The 18,681-nt window shown below is 51.4% G+C and overlaps 1 protein-coding gene across 6 annotated transcripts in view; it reads right to left on the reverse strand.

Moving 5' to 3' along the window:
- apbb2b (amyloid beta (A4) precursor protein-binding, family B, member 2b) overlaps nt 1-18,681 on the reverse strand; it is a 39,487-nt gene that overhangs the window by 15,815 nt on the left and 4,991 nt on the right. For 4 of the 6 annotated variants that reach the window (XM_030351213.1, XM_030351209.1, XM_030351210.1 and 1 more), the window contains exons 2-7: nt 14,463-14,581; nt 13,483-13,550; nt 11,182-12,333; nt 2,950-3,218; nt 2,393-2,524; nt 825-890 (exon numbers count right to left, since the gene is read on the reverse strand). In XM_030351213.1, coding sequence (XP_030207073.1) covers nt 825-890; nt 2,393-2,524; nt 2,950-3,218; nt 11,182-12,313 — 1,599 coding nt within the window. In that variant the 5' untranslated portion in view covers nt 12,314-12,333; nt 13,483-13,550; nt 14,463-14,581. The remainder of the gene's footprint in view (nt 1-824; nt 891-2,392; nt 2,525-2,949; nt 3,219-11,181; nt 12,334-13,482; nt 13,551-14,462; nt 14,582-18,681) is intronic. The other 2 variants (XM_030351216.1, XM_030351211.1) reach the window with 1 other exon arrangement.

An 18,681-nucleotide genomic window follows, 5' to 3' on the forward strand; every position in this document is an offset into this window, starting at 1 on the left:
CAAACGAGGCGGTGGAGGAGGTGGTGGTGGAGGAGGAGGATGGAGGTAGGTGGAGTTCAAGACAAAGGCAGGGGGGGGGGGATTGAGAAGAGAAGGGAGGGGGGGGGAGGAGAAAGGAGAAGACTGTTAGCTAGCCAGCCAGCTCACTGCACACTGTGCTTTGTTTCAATGAAGAGCAGAGCCACACAACATCGTGACACCAAGATGTTGGCTCAGCTGGCATTTGCCTCCATCGAATATCTAACTAGCTACGCAGAATTGTCTGATTCTGGATTAGTAAAACACACACACACACACGCACACACACAACTTTTGTGGGAGTGCACGATGAATATCGCCACTTGTAACTAATTGGTCATTCGACTTTTTACACGGTGCAAACACCGAGACACACAATGATGCAAAACTGCTTTTAGAATGCTCAAAGTAGCTATTGTTGTCCATAACGTGATCGCTTCGGGGGGGCTAGGCAGACAACAATGGCTGGCAAACTGCCTTTAAGGGGAACAGTATTATGGGTATCTAGTTTCAGGACACTCTACAATATAGTCATGAATATAAAAGGGTAGGATTGGATGCAGTAGACAGCGGCCAAGAGATCAACGCTGGCTGATACATGGTACCAAGACAAATCCCTATTCTTCAACACACAAACACACACTTGTACAAAGCACAGGATGCATATAAGACAAAGGGCAGAGCTAAGGCAGAGCTGATCAGGGCCATGACACGGCAGGTTACCATGGTCGTAACCAGGGCCGTAACCACGGCGACAATAGGGCCGTAGAAAGGGAACGGCAGGGGGATGAGATCGGCTGCTTTACCTTCTCCTCCTGCAGCTGGGAGGAGCCCTCCTGGTCCGACTCGCCCTGCACAGAGGCGGAGCGAGGCTAGAGACAGAGAGAGAGAGAGGGAATGAGAGAGAGAGAAGGAATGAGAGAGAGAGAGAGAGAGAGAGAGAGAGAGAGAGAGAGAGAGAGAGAGAGAGAGAGAGAGAGAGAGAGAGAGAGAGAGAGACTGACGTTTATTTCAAATAAAGCAAAAGGTCAGACAACATTTATTCAATGTCCATATTGGGATATATATACAAACAGAGAGTCAGAGAGCATCAGAGAGCGACAGTGAGAGACAGACAGACAGACATAAGAGAGAGAGTCAGAGACAGAGAGTCAGAGTCAGAGAGAGAAAGAGCGACAGAGACAGACTGACGTTTATTTCAAATAAAGCAAAAGGTCAGACAACATTTATTCAATGTCCATATTGGGATATATATACAAACAGAGAGTCAGAGAGCATCAGAGAGCGACAGTGAGAGACAGACAGACAGACATAAGAGAGAGAGTCAGAGACAGAGAGAGTCAGAGGCAGAGAGAGAAAGAGCGACAGAGACAGACTGACGTTTATTTCAAATAAAGCAAAAGATCAGACAACATTTATTCATGTCCATATTGGGATATATATACAAACAGGGCTTCATTCATGCATGATAACACAGTCAAGAAGATGTGTCGAAATAACAGCATAACAACCAAAAATGCCAGATCTAATCCGACCACAGCTGTTGCGTTTCGACATTCTGCGTGTGTTATTTATACATTTGGGTCCCTGCATGGTGTTTATGGATGATGGTTTCAAGCTCCGGTGCCCCCCCCCCCCCCCCCCCCCCCCCCCCCCCCCCAGTCTGGTATGTCTATTGGTCAGAACCGTTCTACCCTCCCAAGGTCGATGACTGATCTACATCCTCCTCCTTCTCCATCCCTGCTGAACTCCACAGAGTCACCCACTCTCCCGGCACCCTGGCCAGTATCGCTGGCCCAACCATCCACACATTTGCTCCCCAGCACGTCCTCTTTGTATCGGCTCCTACGTCCGCATGCCAGCTGATTCTATCGGGTTCGTGGAGAAGAGGGGAGAACGGCGGTTCTTGGCTGCTGTTTCGTGAGTTGCCTTCATCTCTGCGTTTCAGAACTGTTGATCTGTTGATGCCTCGTCTCCTGGAAAAGAAACAGGACCTTTCTCCTCGTCCCCCAAGGGCCTCTTGGGAGGAATGCTAGGGTTACCGCCCCCGGCCGGCTAAATGTGTCCATGCAGCTTTCCTTCCCTCCGTTACGACCTTACGTCTACACCAGACCCCTAGAACAATGTTTTTCTACGGCCAAAACAGATCTAACATACACAAAGTCTCTAAAGTGGAAATAATAATCCGATAACATCAACCTTCTGTTGCCGTTGGGGCCAGGGCATGGCGTGTTTATATTTCTGAAAACCATGACCATGATGATGGGGTTATTATGAACCAGACATCAGGGGTCGGCTGTGATGCGTCTGGAAGACGGTGGAGAACTTGGGTGATGTATCAGGGGGGGGGGATCGTGGGAGAAGAGGGACTTACGAAGTAGCAGCTGTTGACGAAGCCGCACGAGGGCATGACGGGCTGGTGGGCGGGGAGGGGCTCCAGGGAGCTGTCCGAGGTGGTGCTGCCCGACCGGGGCGACGCCCCGAAGAAGATCTCCGTCTGGGATGACTATGGACACACACACACACACATTATTAAAAGGCAAAACAAAAAATATCTCCATAGGTTGTGCGTGCACGCATATGTGCGTGCGTGCGTGCATGCGTGCGCACGTAAGAGCATGAGTGTGTGGATGCATGTGTGCATGCATATGTGCACGTCCTGTCCCTCACCACACCTCTGGCCTCACCTGGAAGGGTGCGCGCGTGTGTGTGTGCGTGCGTGCATGAGTTTGTGTGTGTGCGTGCGTGGATGAGTTTGTGTGTGTGCGTGCATGTCTGCGACTGCGAGTGTGCATGCGACTGCGAGTGTGTGATTGCGTGTGTGCATAGATGCGTGCATGGGTGTGTGTGCATGCATGCGTGCACGTCGGGCATGCGTGTATGCGCACATGCACACGTGTGTGTGCATGTGTGCGCCGCCCTTCCCCTCACCTGGTAGTCCGGTGTGGGCGAGGGGCTGGCCGAGCTGCTGGAGTGAGTGCGTGGCGCGGGGGCGACGTCGCCCAGGGCCGGGACCCCGTCCTGGGGGTCCGCCGGTCCCCCGGGGGCCGGGGCCCCGTCGGCGGCGGCGCAGGGCCTCTCCCACTGGGTGGTGCCGGTGGGGATGTGCCAGTAGTACACCCCCGCCATGTCCGTGATCTTCTTCCATCCCGGGGGTAGGTCCGGGTCGGTCTGGAACGACGGCTCGCTCCAGATGTCTGCTGACACACGCGCAGGCGCACACACGCACACACACACACACGCACACGCACACACGACATACGTTTAATGTCGTGTTCCTCGAGTCGATGTTATTTGGGGGTTGGAAAAGTGTCAATGTTTAAAACAGTGATTACAAACTTTGATACAACTGCGATACTCACGCATAAATGTTTGCAGAATAATTAAATTACTATCTTCAAAAATCTGCATAAGCCAGAAGTAGACACCTCATCTACTTCTAATTTAAGACTAGGCCCCTACAATATGGCCTAACGATGCTTAATTACAATTGTATGATATAAGTTAAAGAAGGAAAGCTTTTGAACTGGTTGGGTGAAGGGGAACCTGAGCTATACTTAAGGGGCTGTGAGGGGTAAATAAGATAGGAGACGGGAGACACTGGCCTGATGACCTGTACACAGGACAACAAAACACACATGGACAATGAACATCCATGCCAGACAGAGAGACAGACACGCATGTCCTAAGCAGCGACTGACCGGGATTGGACAGCAGCTGTGACAGCACTGACCATGTCTTTCCATGGGCTGACAGCTGAATTAAATCTCTTAACACCATATTACATGCCCCGTATATCGCTCACACACACACACACACACACACACACACACACACACACACACACACACAACACACACACACACACACACTCTAAATGAACGCTTTGTTGCGGCAGGCCTAATGTTACTTTCCATTGCCTTAGATGCCCATGCCATTAAGTCATCATCATGTGGCCAGACCTATCCGGCAATGCCAGTGGAAAAGTTTGCTATTAGCCTTTAGTATTTCCCCTCAATTATCCGACCTTCAGTAGGTACATTAAGTGACAGCTTTACATCGTGCTATTTTCGTTCTCTTCCATGTTAACGTGTAGAGATCCCACCATCAGCCATATTTAGTCAGTTGTAGTTTAGCAGAATATAAATCCTTGTTATATAGGCCACGGTAGGCTACTCTTGTATGAGATGCGTGACGTATGCTGTGAGGTGCACCGTTTAGGGAGAGAACCCAAACTCAGTGCTTCACCTGAATCAGCATTCCTTCCAGTCATTCCACTGCCTTGTTTTCAGTCGCACAGGGACACAGCGTTGAGTAACTGTGTTATTAATTAACTATGATTAACCTACTTATCAGGAAGTGGTCCTGGTTGACGTGCAAGCACGAGCAATCACAGATTGTTGGCCAGCCCCAAACCGAAACAGTTGGGATTTACAATTGCACACAGAAAAATAAAAAAACTATGACATGTGAACAAAGTGAACAACGCCCTGGATGTAAACACAAGACGAGCAGACGATCGTGTCTTCGGTATCTCTAAGAAGCAGCAAGGCTACGTTGGATCAGACGTTTGGCACATGGTGATGCAGTGCACATGAACGCAAGAGGTTGTTACTCCCTGGTCATCGGCTACACACACAGCCGATAATGATTAGGATGTGAACAGGAGTCCCCCTGTTGAGGGCAGACGTGCTGTGCTGCAGCTGGACTCTGAGGCCCTGGTGCTAGAGAGCTTGTAGCCTCAACCCCCCAAAATCAAATGAACTCACAATAGACGCAATGCAAAAATGGATGTCCAAAAATGTATGTTGAATGGCCTGCCAGACGGGCCATTCAAGCAGCTCAGACAGCCGTGATACTCAACGGTCATCGATTTCGACCTATAAGTAAATCTCATCTAGTTATGGTTGGTGGTTGTTCTTCCTGTGCTCAAACAAGCAGGGTTCGTAGCATAGTGGTTAGGAAGTGACGTGCGCACACACTCGCGCACACACACGCGCCCATGCACACACGCCCATGCACACGCACACGCGCACACGCACACCAGTTTATTTATTTCAATATTTTGTGTCCGTGGTTTAGATGTCAAGGATGTTGAAGCTGCCGGTCCTAACAAGGATTCACGGAAATGTCACGATGCATAGAACACCCGGTTCTCCAAAGTGCTGACCTCGCTGATGAAACCACGACAACAGCAGTATTTCACCATGACAACCAGTTTGGTGCAGATTGAGATGGTTTTCCCAAGTGTATAGGCACATTCAGACATGTCTATCTAGGCAATAAATCAACAAAATATGTGGATGTTAATGCAGGCCTACAAGCACACTTGTATACAACTTATTTTTTTACATAGTAGACGCACTCACATTCAGAGACAGCGAGATCATTTATAAATCATTGTTTTTATTGAATAATAAAGAACATACAAAGAAGGTGTGTGTGTGTGTGTTTTCTGGTAGCAAACCAATGGAGATCTGTGTGTGTGTGTGTGTGTGTGTGTGTGTGTGTGTGTGTGTGTGTGTGTGTGTGTGTGTGTGTGTGTGTGTGTGTGTGTGTGTGTGTGTGTGTGTGTGTGTGTGTGTGTGTGTGTGTGTGTGTGCACGCACGCATCCATTGATCTCAAACCAACGATCTCCATTGCAAGCAAACCAACGATCTCTCCATTGGTTTGCTATTGCACATGAAGCAGTGCAAACAACTGAAGCACTGCCTTCTGGGAGATGAAGTCTTTCTAGGGCAAAAGAAGAATTAGGTCAGCACCAGCGAACAACATCTAGCAGAGGAGACTTGGTGGCATAATGTGCTCCAGAGAGGATGGCGAATGGAAATTGGAGAATTGGGGTTCAGTAGAGTTTGAAATAACCAGAAAACCCCTGTCTCTGTCTCTCTCCTCAATACACACATACACAGTTCGAGGGAAAGACGAGGGCTGCACACCAACACAAGCAGTCTGGCTGATGTTGTGTCGGGCTGGCTTGGCTGTTTGCCTCTACGCAGTAAAACCTCATCTCCACATCCACGCTACCAGGGCTGATTAGCGTTAGCTTCGTTAGCTTCGTACTTTGACCGAAATCCAATGAAATAATGTAAACGTGTAAATGCGGTTTGAAAGCCCGTTCCGTCGCAGCTCTTGGCACGCGTGCACGATGTACACAATGCATCGGCATCCCCGTGGCAACGTCGCACCTGTGGTCGAGTTAGCATGCATACCACGCCAGAGTTTAGCCAGGGGAGGGGGGGGGGGGGGGGGGGGGGGGGGGGGAGTCTCGGTGGCAGAACGTGCTCCGTCTCAGACAGACATGTCATGCACCTCTCTGTACTGCTCAGTATAGCAGACGCTATTTCAAGACACAGGCATAGACATACAGACACACACACACAAACTAATCCCTGCATGTGGACGGTAGGCGTACGACGCATGTCCCCCCCGACACACGACCCCCCCCCCCCCCCCCCCCCCCACGAGCCCCCCTGTAGCCGAGCGCAGCCCGCACACCTACCCTCGTAGTTGAGGATCACAATCGCCAGCATGTAGTCTTTGCCCAGCATCATAGTGAGCGACCTGCTTCTCGCAGCGAGCGTGTCCTCATCTGAGCGCACACACACACACACACACACACACACACACACACACACTCTCCCAGCACACACACACACACACACACTCAGCCTCGTCCCAGACAGAGCGAAAGAGGGGGACGACAAGCATGAGCGAACCCAGGTATGACCAGAAAGAACAGCAAGATGGCAGTTTGTGCGGAGAGTGGATGGACCGAAAGGCGTTTGTGTGCTGGGGGACGCTGTCACGACGACGGGGAAATAAAGATGTGGGGCAGAGAGGGGGGGGGGGGGGGGGGAGAGAGATTATAAACTGAAGTGTTATGGAGAGATGGCAAGAGCGCTCTAGGGAGAGAAAGTAGACAACTAAAATAAAGAAACACACAGAAGGATGGAGACTGAGTCAGACTGGGGAAGAACAGGCGAGAGAGAGAGAGAGAGAGAGAGAGAGAGAGAGAGAGAGAGAGAGAGAGAGAGAGAGAGAGAGAGAGAGAGAGAGAGAGAGAGAGAGAGAGAGAGAGAGAGAGAGAGAGAGAGAGAGAGAGAGAGAGATAGGGGTAGAGAGAGATAGGGGTAGAGAGAAAGAGAGATAGGGGTAGAGAGAAAGAGAGATAGGGGTAGAGAGACAGAGAGAGAGAGAGAGAGAGAGAGAGAGAGAGAGAGAGAGAGAGAGAGAGAGAGAGAGAGAGAGAGAGAGAGAGAGAGAGAGAGAGAGAGAGAGAGAGAGAGAGAGGGAGAGAGAGAGACAGAGAGACAGAGAGATAGGGGTAGAGAGACAGAGAGAGAGACAGAGACAGAGACAGAGAGATAGGGGTAGAGAGACAGAGAGAGAGACAGAGACAGAGACAGAGAGAGAGAGAGAGAGAGAGAGAGAGAGAGAGAGAGAGAGAGAGAGAGAGAAATTAGGTGGGACAGAGTACGACCAGAGCTGCATATCCCCTGAAGCTGAGCAGTCTCTGCTGTTGGAGCACTCTCTCCCCCCCACCCTCTCTCCCCTTCTCCCTCTCACACACACACACACACAATAAAAACCCGGCCAAATCACATAAGATGTTTTTCTCCAATTCTTCCTCGTTTTGCCCAAGGAGCTATCGCTGCAACCCCGCATTAAGCGGTTATCTACAGTGTCCTCCACATGGAAAACAGCCGATATGACGACGTCATAGGAAACAAACAGAGTTATGTTTTCAATTAACAAGTAAACGTCAATGACAGCAGCCCATGCAAACTAAACAGATGAAAGACAGGGGGAAAACAAAAGGAACATGTTGATGAATGTCAGATGAGATGCAGGGTTTTTACAGCTCATAAGAAAGGTCCCAGTAGGAACAGTCCAAATGACTGATTACTGTTGTTTGAGAAGTAAGGCCACCATGGAAGACATGTATTTAAACAGGGGGGGGGGGGGGGTTGTTCACGCCTTGGGGTGAAAGCAGCATCACATTGCACTTCTAAACCCACTGTCCAAAGGGGAATTTCACGCACACCTGGCAAAACCATGGCCAGAGAGAGAAAGAGAGAGTTAGAGAGAGAGAGAAAGAGAGAGAGAAAGAGAAAGAGAAAGAGAGAGTGAGAGAGAGTTAGAGAGAGAGAGACGGCAACAACATAAATATAGATATATGCATACACATATATATTGAACAACATATGTTCAATATCCAAGGTCAAGAAGACATGTCGACAGCAGAACAACCAAAAATTGAATACAGCCTGAGGGGGAGAGACTGAGACAGAGAACCTGAGATAGAGAGCCTGAGAGAGCTAAGGAGAGAGAGCCAGAGGGAGAGCCAGAGAGAGAGCCAGAGAGAGAGCCAGAGAGAGAGCCAGAGACAGAGAGAGAGAGAGAGAGAGAGATAGCCCAAGAGAGAGAGCCAGAGAGAGAGAGAGAGCCAGAGAGAGAGCCAGAGAGAGAGCCAGAGAGAGAGCGAGAGCGAGAGCGAGAGAGAGAGACAAAGAGACAGCCAGAGAGAGAGAGACAGAGAGACATTTAGAGAGCGAGAGAGAGACAGAGACAGAAAGCCAGAGATAGAGCGACAGAGAGAGAGAGAGACAGAGACAGAGACAGACAGAGAGACAGAGACAAAGACAGAGAGAGACAAAGAGAGAGTGAGAGAAACAGAGAAAGACAGCCCGACATGTAGGTGAATCGTTAGGCATCCATAAATTGAACATGAATGATAGCAGTCACCGGCGATGTGATGACTCGGCAGGCCAAACAATCGATGGCGTGCCGGGCATTAGTCTCCGGCAGTACCGCTAACATCTGCTTCTCTGTTCGTACCTCGGCCCGTGGTTCGATAGACAGGGGGTCATCTGGAACAGAACGAAGGCCAGAGAGCCGTGCGGACGGCAAACAGTGGGAGCTCGTGACCAGCCGAACGTGTGCGCCATCAATCCCCCCAATTGAAAAACCGCCTCCAGTGAATGACGGGCACGGGATAGTCATTATCAAAGCCGGTTTATTGATTTTATGTTTAACTCTTATCGGCAATATAAACAAGGCAGTGCAATAAATTAGGAAAGAACGTCTGGTAACCAGGGCCCATCACAGGATATGGCGGGACGGGTTTCCCTGGGTGTGATGCCTTCAGGGACACAGGGACAGTGCGATTAGTCAGCCCTGAGACCAGAGCCGAAGTCTCACACACTAGCAAGGATTTTCTTATCGTTTACCCTCGAGTCGTTTTTGAGAGGAGAGTAGTTTTGGGTTCCAAGAGCTCACAATGAAAACACGTTTGACGCGTTGGACCGCGGCCCACAGCCAAACATGCAGCCAAGAATAGCCACTGGCGGGCCGGTGCCTCCCCAGAGGAAGGTAACCGACAGCGGGCCCGCGTAGCGTGTAGTGTGTGTGGGGCGAGCGCCCGCCGCAGAGCGGAGGATCACAGAGGGATCCTACCTCCAGCCTACCTACGCTCATAACGACACGCAGCAGCCACAGGTAAACACCCGGGAGCTCAGTGGCCCCGCCCCCCCCCCCCGGGACGGCTTTGGGTGGGGTTATGGGAGATGAGAAGGGGGAGGGAGGGAGGGAGAGAGGGAAAGGGAGAGGGGGAGAGAGAGAGATAAGAGAGGGAGGGAGGGAAAGAGAGAGAGGGGGAGAGAGAGAGAGAGAGAGAGAGGGAAAGAGAGAGAGAGAGAGAAAGAGAGAAAGACTGAGAAAGAGAGAGAGAGAGAGAGAGAGAGAGAGAGAGAGAGAGAGAGAGAGAGAGAGAGAGAGAGAGAGAGAGAGAGAGAGAGAGAGAGAGAGAGAGAGAGAGAGAGAGAGAGAGAGAGAGAGAGTTATTGACCATGTGTTTGTATATGCTGGCTTTGGAATGCGGTTTTACAACCATTTTATTTTCTCACCCTCCACCCAGCGAGTGATTGCACATTTAGCCGTTAGCCAAATTTAGCTTTCACCAAAGGAGGTGGCGAAGGGGAAAGCCAGCCATGAAAGAGTACGTTGAAGGAGCAAGAGCCGAGAGGGACTGACAGGGCTCGCACACATGGGCCAAACACACACACACACACACACACACACACACACACACACACACACACACACACACACACACACACACACACACACACACACACACACACACACACACACACACACACACACACACACACACACACACACAGCCTTAACCAGCCACAGCTGCAGTGGCTTCCCATCCAACCCCTTGGCTAAAGCAGGGTACTTCCGGTCCAAATGGATTCTGGGAACGAATCTTCACTGTTTATTTTTTTTGTCAGCCATGACTCACTTGGGGCGATGCACAATTTTGGCACATTCGCCCTCTCTCGCACAAACAGTGCTCTTTATTCCCACGCAGAACAGGTTCGGTTTGGCCGATACACATAAGGGCTGCTTTGCACACCTTGTCATGCATCTGCAGGGAAAACTCATTGGTCAGCGCATCTTCTTTATTTACACGACACACCTTTGATACCGTTAATGGGTCACAGTTGACGCTGCGTCAGAAGGGCTGTTAAAGTCGTGGTACGGCCCCCCAGTGCAGTTTCTGCCTATCGATCCCTACTGCGCAAGGCATTAGCAATATTGGCAGGTAGGTCACAGTTTGCGAACTGCTGACCAGCCACGAAAGCCGGAGATTTGCATGATTCGTGGTCTAATCACAGCGTTAGAGCAGTTAAAATGCAGCTATGCTGGTTGGTGAGCTCTCGGAGCAGTATATATTGGAGAAGGTAAGTGTGCCCCCTGGCCTCCCCAGCCGTTTATCTGAGCTGCGTCACAGAGCCCGAATGAGCGAATACTTTCCGAAGGTCCGTGTAAACACCCGGCACTGCTAAGCCTCTCAGATCTTTATATGGTTTCACGGTTTGATTCCCCGCAAATGCTTCTGTTTGGCCCTCCAAACGGCCATCCAAGTTTCGAGTGTAGATAGAAGAAGCCAACGTTTACTGGTAATTTCACTTAATACTAACAGAAAAATATAAAAACAACCAAAAACATAAAAACACAGAGCAAAACCAGCAGATTACCTAATGTGTGTGTTCGTGTGGGTGTGCGTGTGCGTGCGTGTCATTGTGTATGTGTGTGTGTGTGCGTGTGTACGTGCGTGCCCGTGTGTGCAGGTGCGTGTGGTTGGGCACCTGTCTCCTCGGGGGTGTTGCTCTCCTGGGACAGCGTGGTCCAGCTGGACTCCTCGTCGCTGGGGTTCAGGTTCTGGATGCGGTTCAGGGCGCAGTCCGTCTTGGCGCCGGTGCGGCGCTCCTTCTTGGTCTCGGGGGAGGAGGAGGCGGAGGAGGAGGAGGCCACGGACAGCAGGGGCGTGTCCTCTGGGCTGGCGCGCCGCGGCGGGGACGGGGGAGGGGGCGCGGGGGGGGAGTCCTTCCCCGAGAGGAGCAGCTTATTGCCGGGGGGGGGGAGGAGGTCGGAGATGAGGCCCGGCGCGGGGAAACGCTTGTGTCTCGGCGGCGGGCTGTCGCCGTGGATCAGCAGCAGCGGCGCCTTCTCGTCCTCCGGCCCCTCGTCGCCCTCCCCCTCCTCCTCCTCTTCCTCCTCCCCCTCCTCCTCCTCGATCTGCACCTTGGACATCATCAGCTCCTTCTCCGACAGGATGCTGATGTCGTCCGACTCCTCGGCCTGGATGCTCAGGTGGAACTCCAGCGCCGACAGGTTGGAGTTCCGCTCCGGGGCCGGGGGGACGTTCCCGCCCGTGTTCTCGTCGGGGTCGGCGGGCTCCGTGTTCCGGTTGGGTTCTTCCGGCCCGGCGTTGGCGTCCCGCTGGGGCTCGCCGTCGGGGATGATGAGGCTGCCGCCACCGCCGCCGCCGCCGTCGCCGTCGCCGTCGCCCGCGTTGCCGTTGACCTGAGAGGGAGCGTCGATCTCGGGGCCGGGCGTGTCCTCGTCGGGCCGCCCCTCCGTGCCGTCGGGGGCCCCCGGCTCCGGCCCCCCCACCGTGTTCCTGTTGTGGTCCTGCCCCGCCTTCCGGAGCTGGTTGACGTCGTTCTTGGCCAGTTTGGGGTTGTTGGGCGTGGGCGACGGGGTCGTCCCCGGGGACCCCGGGGACGGGGGGGAGGAGCCGGGCGGGGGCGTCTCACCCAGGCCCATGGCCGCCTGGATGCTGGTCAGAGCGTACTTTTTCCTGCACTTGGGGGGCGTGGCCGAGCCCTGCTTGGTGACGTCGCTGCTGAGGAGCTGGTTGTGGGAGGAGCGCAGGTTGAGCGAGGTGGGCGGGGCCGCGGCGGGCCCGTTGCGATTGGTCACGCCGACTGACATCATCGTGACGCGGGACTGGCCGGCTGCGAAGGGAACGTGAAGGGGGGAACGTTAGTCCGGGGCTCGTGTTCCTGACTCGTGGTGTTTCCGCGTCCCAGGACCACCAACATGAGCGCTCACCCAACACCAACACTCACTCACACTCACACCGAGGTGGGGTTGGTTGGTGATAACACTTTGAGCTGCTGGTGGAACAGTAACACTTGTAGAGACAATGCTGAGGACTGTATGCCATCCACTGCGACGGGTTTGTTTTATTAGAACGGAGCAAAATGTTCCTCAAGCTATGAACTTGTCGATATGATCAAAGTTCATGGGATGGCTATGATTTTTATTATTATTTTCAGTGCAGAACTGCAATTATTAATGCTTGTTTGCACATCATCTTTATAATGATATCGATAACTTTTTATTTTCTGGATGCTGACAACCATGTTTTACTCCAGCTCAAGAGGGCCTTGAGGAGGATAATAAAGACAAAGCACAAGGAAAACACTTCAAGCAAAACACTGCGTCCTCAACCGCACGGACCACAAACCTCTGCAGTGTGTGTGTGTGTGTCTGCGTATGTGTGTGCATCTACCTGACAGTAGGGCTGAGCGATTTGGCCTAGAATAACGATGATTAACAAAAGCTAAATTTGGATGCCACAGACTTTAGGCAAACCCTACACACTCACTTTTTTCAGCGCATGATGCCATGTTGATATTTCACTTTTTTTTCCCAAAAAAAAAAAGTCATTATTATTTATTTTTTTAATAATCAATTTTCTTTTAAAGAAAATCATCCTATATCCTATATTTGAATTACGATTAAAAATCAATTAATCGCCCAGCTCCTGACAGGAGTTCAGTCATTTACAGGTACGTGTGCGTGTGCACGTACCTGACAGGTCAGTGAAGGACCGTTACGTGTACTTGCATGTGTGCACGCACACATGCAAGTACCTGACCAGAGGTCAGTGATTGACAGGTACGTGCGTGTGCGTGTGCGTGTGCGCATGTGTCTGCGTGTGCACGTACCTGACCGGAGGTCAGTGATTGACAGGTACGTGCGTGGGCGAGTGCGTGTGCGTGTAAGTGTCTGCGTGTGCACGTACCTGACCGGAGGTCAGTGATTGACAGGTACGTGCGTGTGCATGCGTGCGTGCATGTGTCTGCGTGTGCACGTACCTGACAGGAGGTCAGCGATTGACAGCTGCTTGTTACGGCCCAGGGCTCAAGAGGCTACAAGTGGAGGTCTAAACACCATAGAAGAAGAAGTAGAAGAAGAAGAAGAAGAAGAAGAAGAAGAAGAAGAGGGGTCAGATTCAGTGGCGGAAGAATGTAGAGAATCCTCGGCTCGTCAAGGATGGCCCCTGGCGGCCGAAGCCTCTGGTGTGGAACGTGGACCGCAGCTGGAGGCCATGAGGACACTGCCAGCCGCAGAGCGGTCAACACCCTCCCACGGGAACAGGAGTGCGGGTCTGGTTTCTCTCCTCATACCTGTCTGTCTGTGGCTGTGTCTCTGAGAGCAGAGAGATACACCGTCGAGTCTTACAAGAACGCTGGATCACAGCGCCACATGTTACGTGATCTATTTACATCTCAAAACAGGTGGCTACGGGAAGACGGCTTCAAACCACATTTATAGCTTTCCTGTATGTTTGAAGAGGAACAGCGATAAAATATATACGTTTATATTTTTTTCTGAGTATGGAGATAAGTTATTATACTACATAAAATGTAAATAGAGCCTTTCAATAATCAAAGGCACTATGAAGGGCCCCAATTATACCACCAGGTGTGAGTGTGATTTGCCATTACAAGCCACGTGAAAATCTGCCTTTTCCTTTGCCTTAGTGACATTACAAGTGGGCGAGTCCTTCTAGATGTATGACGGATAGATGAGCAACATTTGCTACAGTCAACCGTGTAGGCTGGTAGTCTGATCTATCCAGCATACATCTAGGTAGACACGTCCACTCGTGATTCATTCAGACACCCACACAGGAAAAGGCAGAGTTTCCAACGGCTTGTAATGGGGGCCATTAAGATTGAGGAAGATAAAGCTGGGTAGATGAAGTTGGTTTCAGTTTACTTAGGATGAATGTGTGCAGGTTCAGAAGGAGGCTAGAGTTACGGTAAGGATCCTGGGTGATGCAGAGACGTACCGTAGAGAGCTATGGGCTACGAGGACCTCCAGGTTGGGGAACATCCATGATGACGATGATGATGATAGAAGTCTTGGGCCTCAACCAATCAAAAGGGGTTTTATTAGGCCGGCGGCTTCCTGTGAGAGAACGAAACATAAAGCAGGATTAACGGTTGACCCGAGTGAGTGGGAGAGAGAGACATGCGGGACAAATAAACACGCATCAATTATTCACATGCTAGGATCAAAGAAGAATACACAAGGTTTTTGTCCGTGTGCGTGTGTGTGTGTGTGGGGAGGGGGGCTTATTCGGTAGACAGCTCAGTTTCCCCCCCTTGCTGCAGTATGACCAAGCCTTCTCCGACTAGAATCATCGTAAAAACACACACACAGAGACACTCACGCACACACAATCCCAAAGTTAATCTGCCGCACTTTGTTCTAACACAACTCATCTCCTCCGACTCTCACTTCCTACTCCCAAGCTTAAAACGAACACGGTGTCGTTTTCAACCCTCAGAAGATCCGTCGCCGTCTTTAACCGGGTAAACGTGCCGGCGTAGCCCGCACAGAGTCGGAACGTAAAAGGCAATCTATAACTCACTGAGCAGAGTTTCCTAAAATGTATAAACGTTTTTTTTTCCCGACACGACAGCAGGGCGTGGACTATGATTCACTCAACGGCGCAAAGTCGTTTGCGGTGTCGGCCCTACAGCAGGCAGGAGATCCACGCGTGGTGGCAGACCTGGATCATGTGTAATGGTTTTCCTACGCACGAGTGGGGGGGGGGGGGGGGGCAGACTGCCAAACACCCGCAGGTGGGACACGGTGTTCGCGGAGACGGTGTGAGAAACATAATGATGGGTTCAGCCTCCACACAGACCGCCCCGCTTCAGGCTGTGAGAGGCTGTTTGTGCATGCATGCAACACGCTGTCCAATGGACAGTCACACATACATAAACATGCACACACACACACACACATAAACACGCACGCGCACACACACACATAGAAACACATACACACACACACACAGGCCCACCCACCCACACACCCACACATAACTCGCGCACACACACATAAACTCACGAGCACACACACAGACACATCAACGCACAAACATTACCACGCGCGAACACACACATAAACACGAGCGCACACCTCACCGATAAAACGGATGCATCAAAGAGCGTCATAAAATACCGCCAGAAATGAAACATGGTGCATTCTGGGATGAAATTATAAGGCATTGCAATTGCAATTACAATGTTTGACTCTTGGACTCCTGTTGAGGCAAGCCCACATACCAGAGAGCTGAGCATTGGTTTGATCTGTGCATGCGTATCTCTATATCTATGGACACATATGTGGGTGGGTGATAAAAAAAAAAAAGGAGTCGTCCATTGTCCCATATCTTCGTTGGGGACTTCCTCTGTGTGTCGTCCAACCACTGCGAATATGGACACTAGCATTGCGGTCGCCGTCCCGGCTCTATCCAGTAATTAGCACTGCAGCAAACCCCTGCCAACAATGTGTATATTCAACATGGCAACCCTGCGTGTCCCATAATATCACCCTCTCTTCTCACAGAACACACCAATAAAAAAAAAAAAACATCAGACCGTCTGCTGAGGTTCCCAGCCGGCACCCGACCGCGTTGAGCATCCCTGCAGTGCCTCGACCCAGCCCCTTCTACCGGGGACTGCCACTGGATGCGTAGCCAAAGCAGGGCGGCCCCCCCCGCCAGAGAGCCTGCCTCAAAGTGATGGCTCACGAGGGACACGCCCACCGCTGGGCCGGCCTCCAGCTCTGTGGACGAGGGGGTCCAAGTGGGATTACAGGGCCGGTCGGACAGCTGAACCACTGGTGCGGAGAACCAGGGAGCGTGAGCATCGCGCGAGGTGAGTGAGACACAGCCATGGATAGAGGATACACGACGTGCATATGGTAGAGCGTTCAGAAAGGTAACGGCCGTGAGGAGACCAGACGAGCATTCATTACAGACTCTCTCTCTTTCTCTCGCCCCCTCTTTGTCTCACACACACACACACACACTCAGACACACACAGTGGGTGGGAGGTAATAAGATCTAAGATGTGGCACAATGAAGAGTTGACCTCTGACCCTGGGGCCAACTCAGAACGAGTGTCTGTTCTCTGAGAGAGAGAGAGAGAGAGAGAGAGAGAGAGAGAGAGAGAGAGAGAGAGAGAGAGAGAGAGAGAGAGAGAGAGAGAGAGAGAGAGAGAGAGAGAGAGAGAGAGAGAGAGAGAGAGAGAGAGAGAGAGTTTGTGTTAGACTGGCTCCAGTAAGAATGTGGGAACAGCTGCAAACTCATTCTGCTTTGTGAGTGTGTGTGTCTATGGTTATTACAATGCGGTACAAGTGGTGGTGGAGGAAGGGAGGTTTAGAAAGAGAGGGAAAGACAGAGACCCAATGAGCAAGAGAGAGAGAAAAATGGTAAACAGAAATGAGTGACAGTCGGACATATACGCCTGCAAGGTGGACACCTGCCAGAAACAAACTAGCTTCCAATGGGGCTTCCTGGTTGTCCCGCCTCTTCCTCTTTCCCTGTAACTCCCGCCAGCGCACTTCCTCCTACCATTCCACCTCCTTCCTGCCTCCCAGCCCTCCTTTCCTCTCCACTATTCCTCTCCCTCTCTCCCCCTCTGTCTCTCTCTCTCCCTCCATATTTGTCTGCAAGGGCATTGTTGCCTTTGCTCATTAAAAACAACAAGAATGTTTGTCAATGCTCATAAAAAGCAGACGGTCCTCCATCGCTACAAGCAGGGATTTACAGCCCCCCCCCCCCCCCCCCCCCCCTCCTCTACCCACTGGTTCCCCCTAATATGAAACCCCATCTGTCACTCCCGACCGACTCATTTAAAATACAGATAAAAACTGAATAGGAGGCAAAACTGTAGCAGTTGGATGGCTGCGGCGTAACAAAGTATGTGAGGGGAATTTATGTCAACGAGGCAAAACAGGCCACGAGGGGAGGGGCTGGAGAGAAGGCCTCGTAGTGTTTGGGTAACTTTGTGGACGAGGACCCCGAGTGTGGGAAACAGCTGCACGATGCCGCCCGGATCCCCCGGGTGGGTCCGGGCCCGTTCCTGCATTCTGTCACGGTTCACAGGGGTGCGTGTTTGAACCGACAACCTTTCTCGCCGGGTTTATTCGCACACTTTAGATTTAACTTACAAATATATTGCGTGTTAATAGCTTTTATGCATGCAGTGTGTATGAATAGCTGTGTGTATTTGATGTGTGTGTGTATGTGTTGTTGGTGTGTGCGTGCGTGCGTGCGTGCGTGCGTGAGTGCGTACGTGCGCACGATGTTTGTGTGAGTGTGTGTGTGCATGGTTTGTGCGTGTGCGTGTGTGTGTGTATGTGTGTGATGTTTGTGGGTGATATTTGCATGTGGGTGTGTGCTTGTGTGAATAGCAAGTAAACAATGTGCAACCTCAAGTTCGACATCCGAAATAGGAACTGAAGGGTAGAACATAAATGCGACGGTGTGTGCGCGCGTGCTTGTGTGCATGCATGCACATCCACATCCTAATATTGTCCACAGAAGGAAATAACCCAGACATGGACAGAGTAACATTGTTTAGGCTGTTTTCAACATTGAAACAGCCTAAACAAACGACCCCGTACCCGGACTTCGACACACATATCAAAGTGATTTGGTGCCGTTTCTCGCAGGCAGAGGGATGCAGCCCAAACCTGAGGCCGGGATGGAGGATTTCAGTTGAAAGATTCACCGTCTAAAAACGACGCACCGAAACAACCCAGCGTAGGCGGCCACAACTGCCAAGCGCACATGAAAAGGTATCATTTCACCGTGGCAGGGTTTTCACGGCTTCACGGCAGAGCCAGTGAAGAGTGACCACAAAGGAAGGGCGAGAACAGTGGAATGTCCAGGGCGTGCCAAAGAATCTTTGGTATGCCTGTGTAGCCTGTCCATGGGGAAGTGTGGGGGTTTGTAATGGGGGGGGGGTGGGGGGTGGAGGGGCAGAAAGCTAGGAGTCGAAATTCACTAATTGGGCAACTTTAAAAAGGGCCACAATGTAAACACACACAAGCACAGCTCTTGAACAATGAGGGGGAAATATTGAGCACTTGCGCGTGCAAGTCAGAAGTTATTGCTTTTCGATGTCCCTAAACAAACTAGCAAATTGGTCCGCATCACGGGGGAAAGAAACGGGAACTCAGAACACATTCAAGTAGATTTTGACTAT

This window comes from Gadus morhua, chromosome 3 (assembly GCF_902167405.1).
Source record: "Gadus morhua chromosome 3, gadMor3.0, whole genome shotgun sequence".
NCBI classification, from domain to species: Eukaryota; Metazoa; Chordata; class Actinopteri; order Gadiformes; family Gadidae; genus Gadus; species Gadus morhua.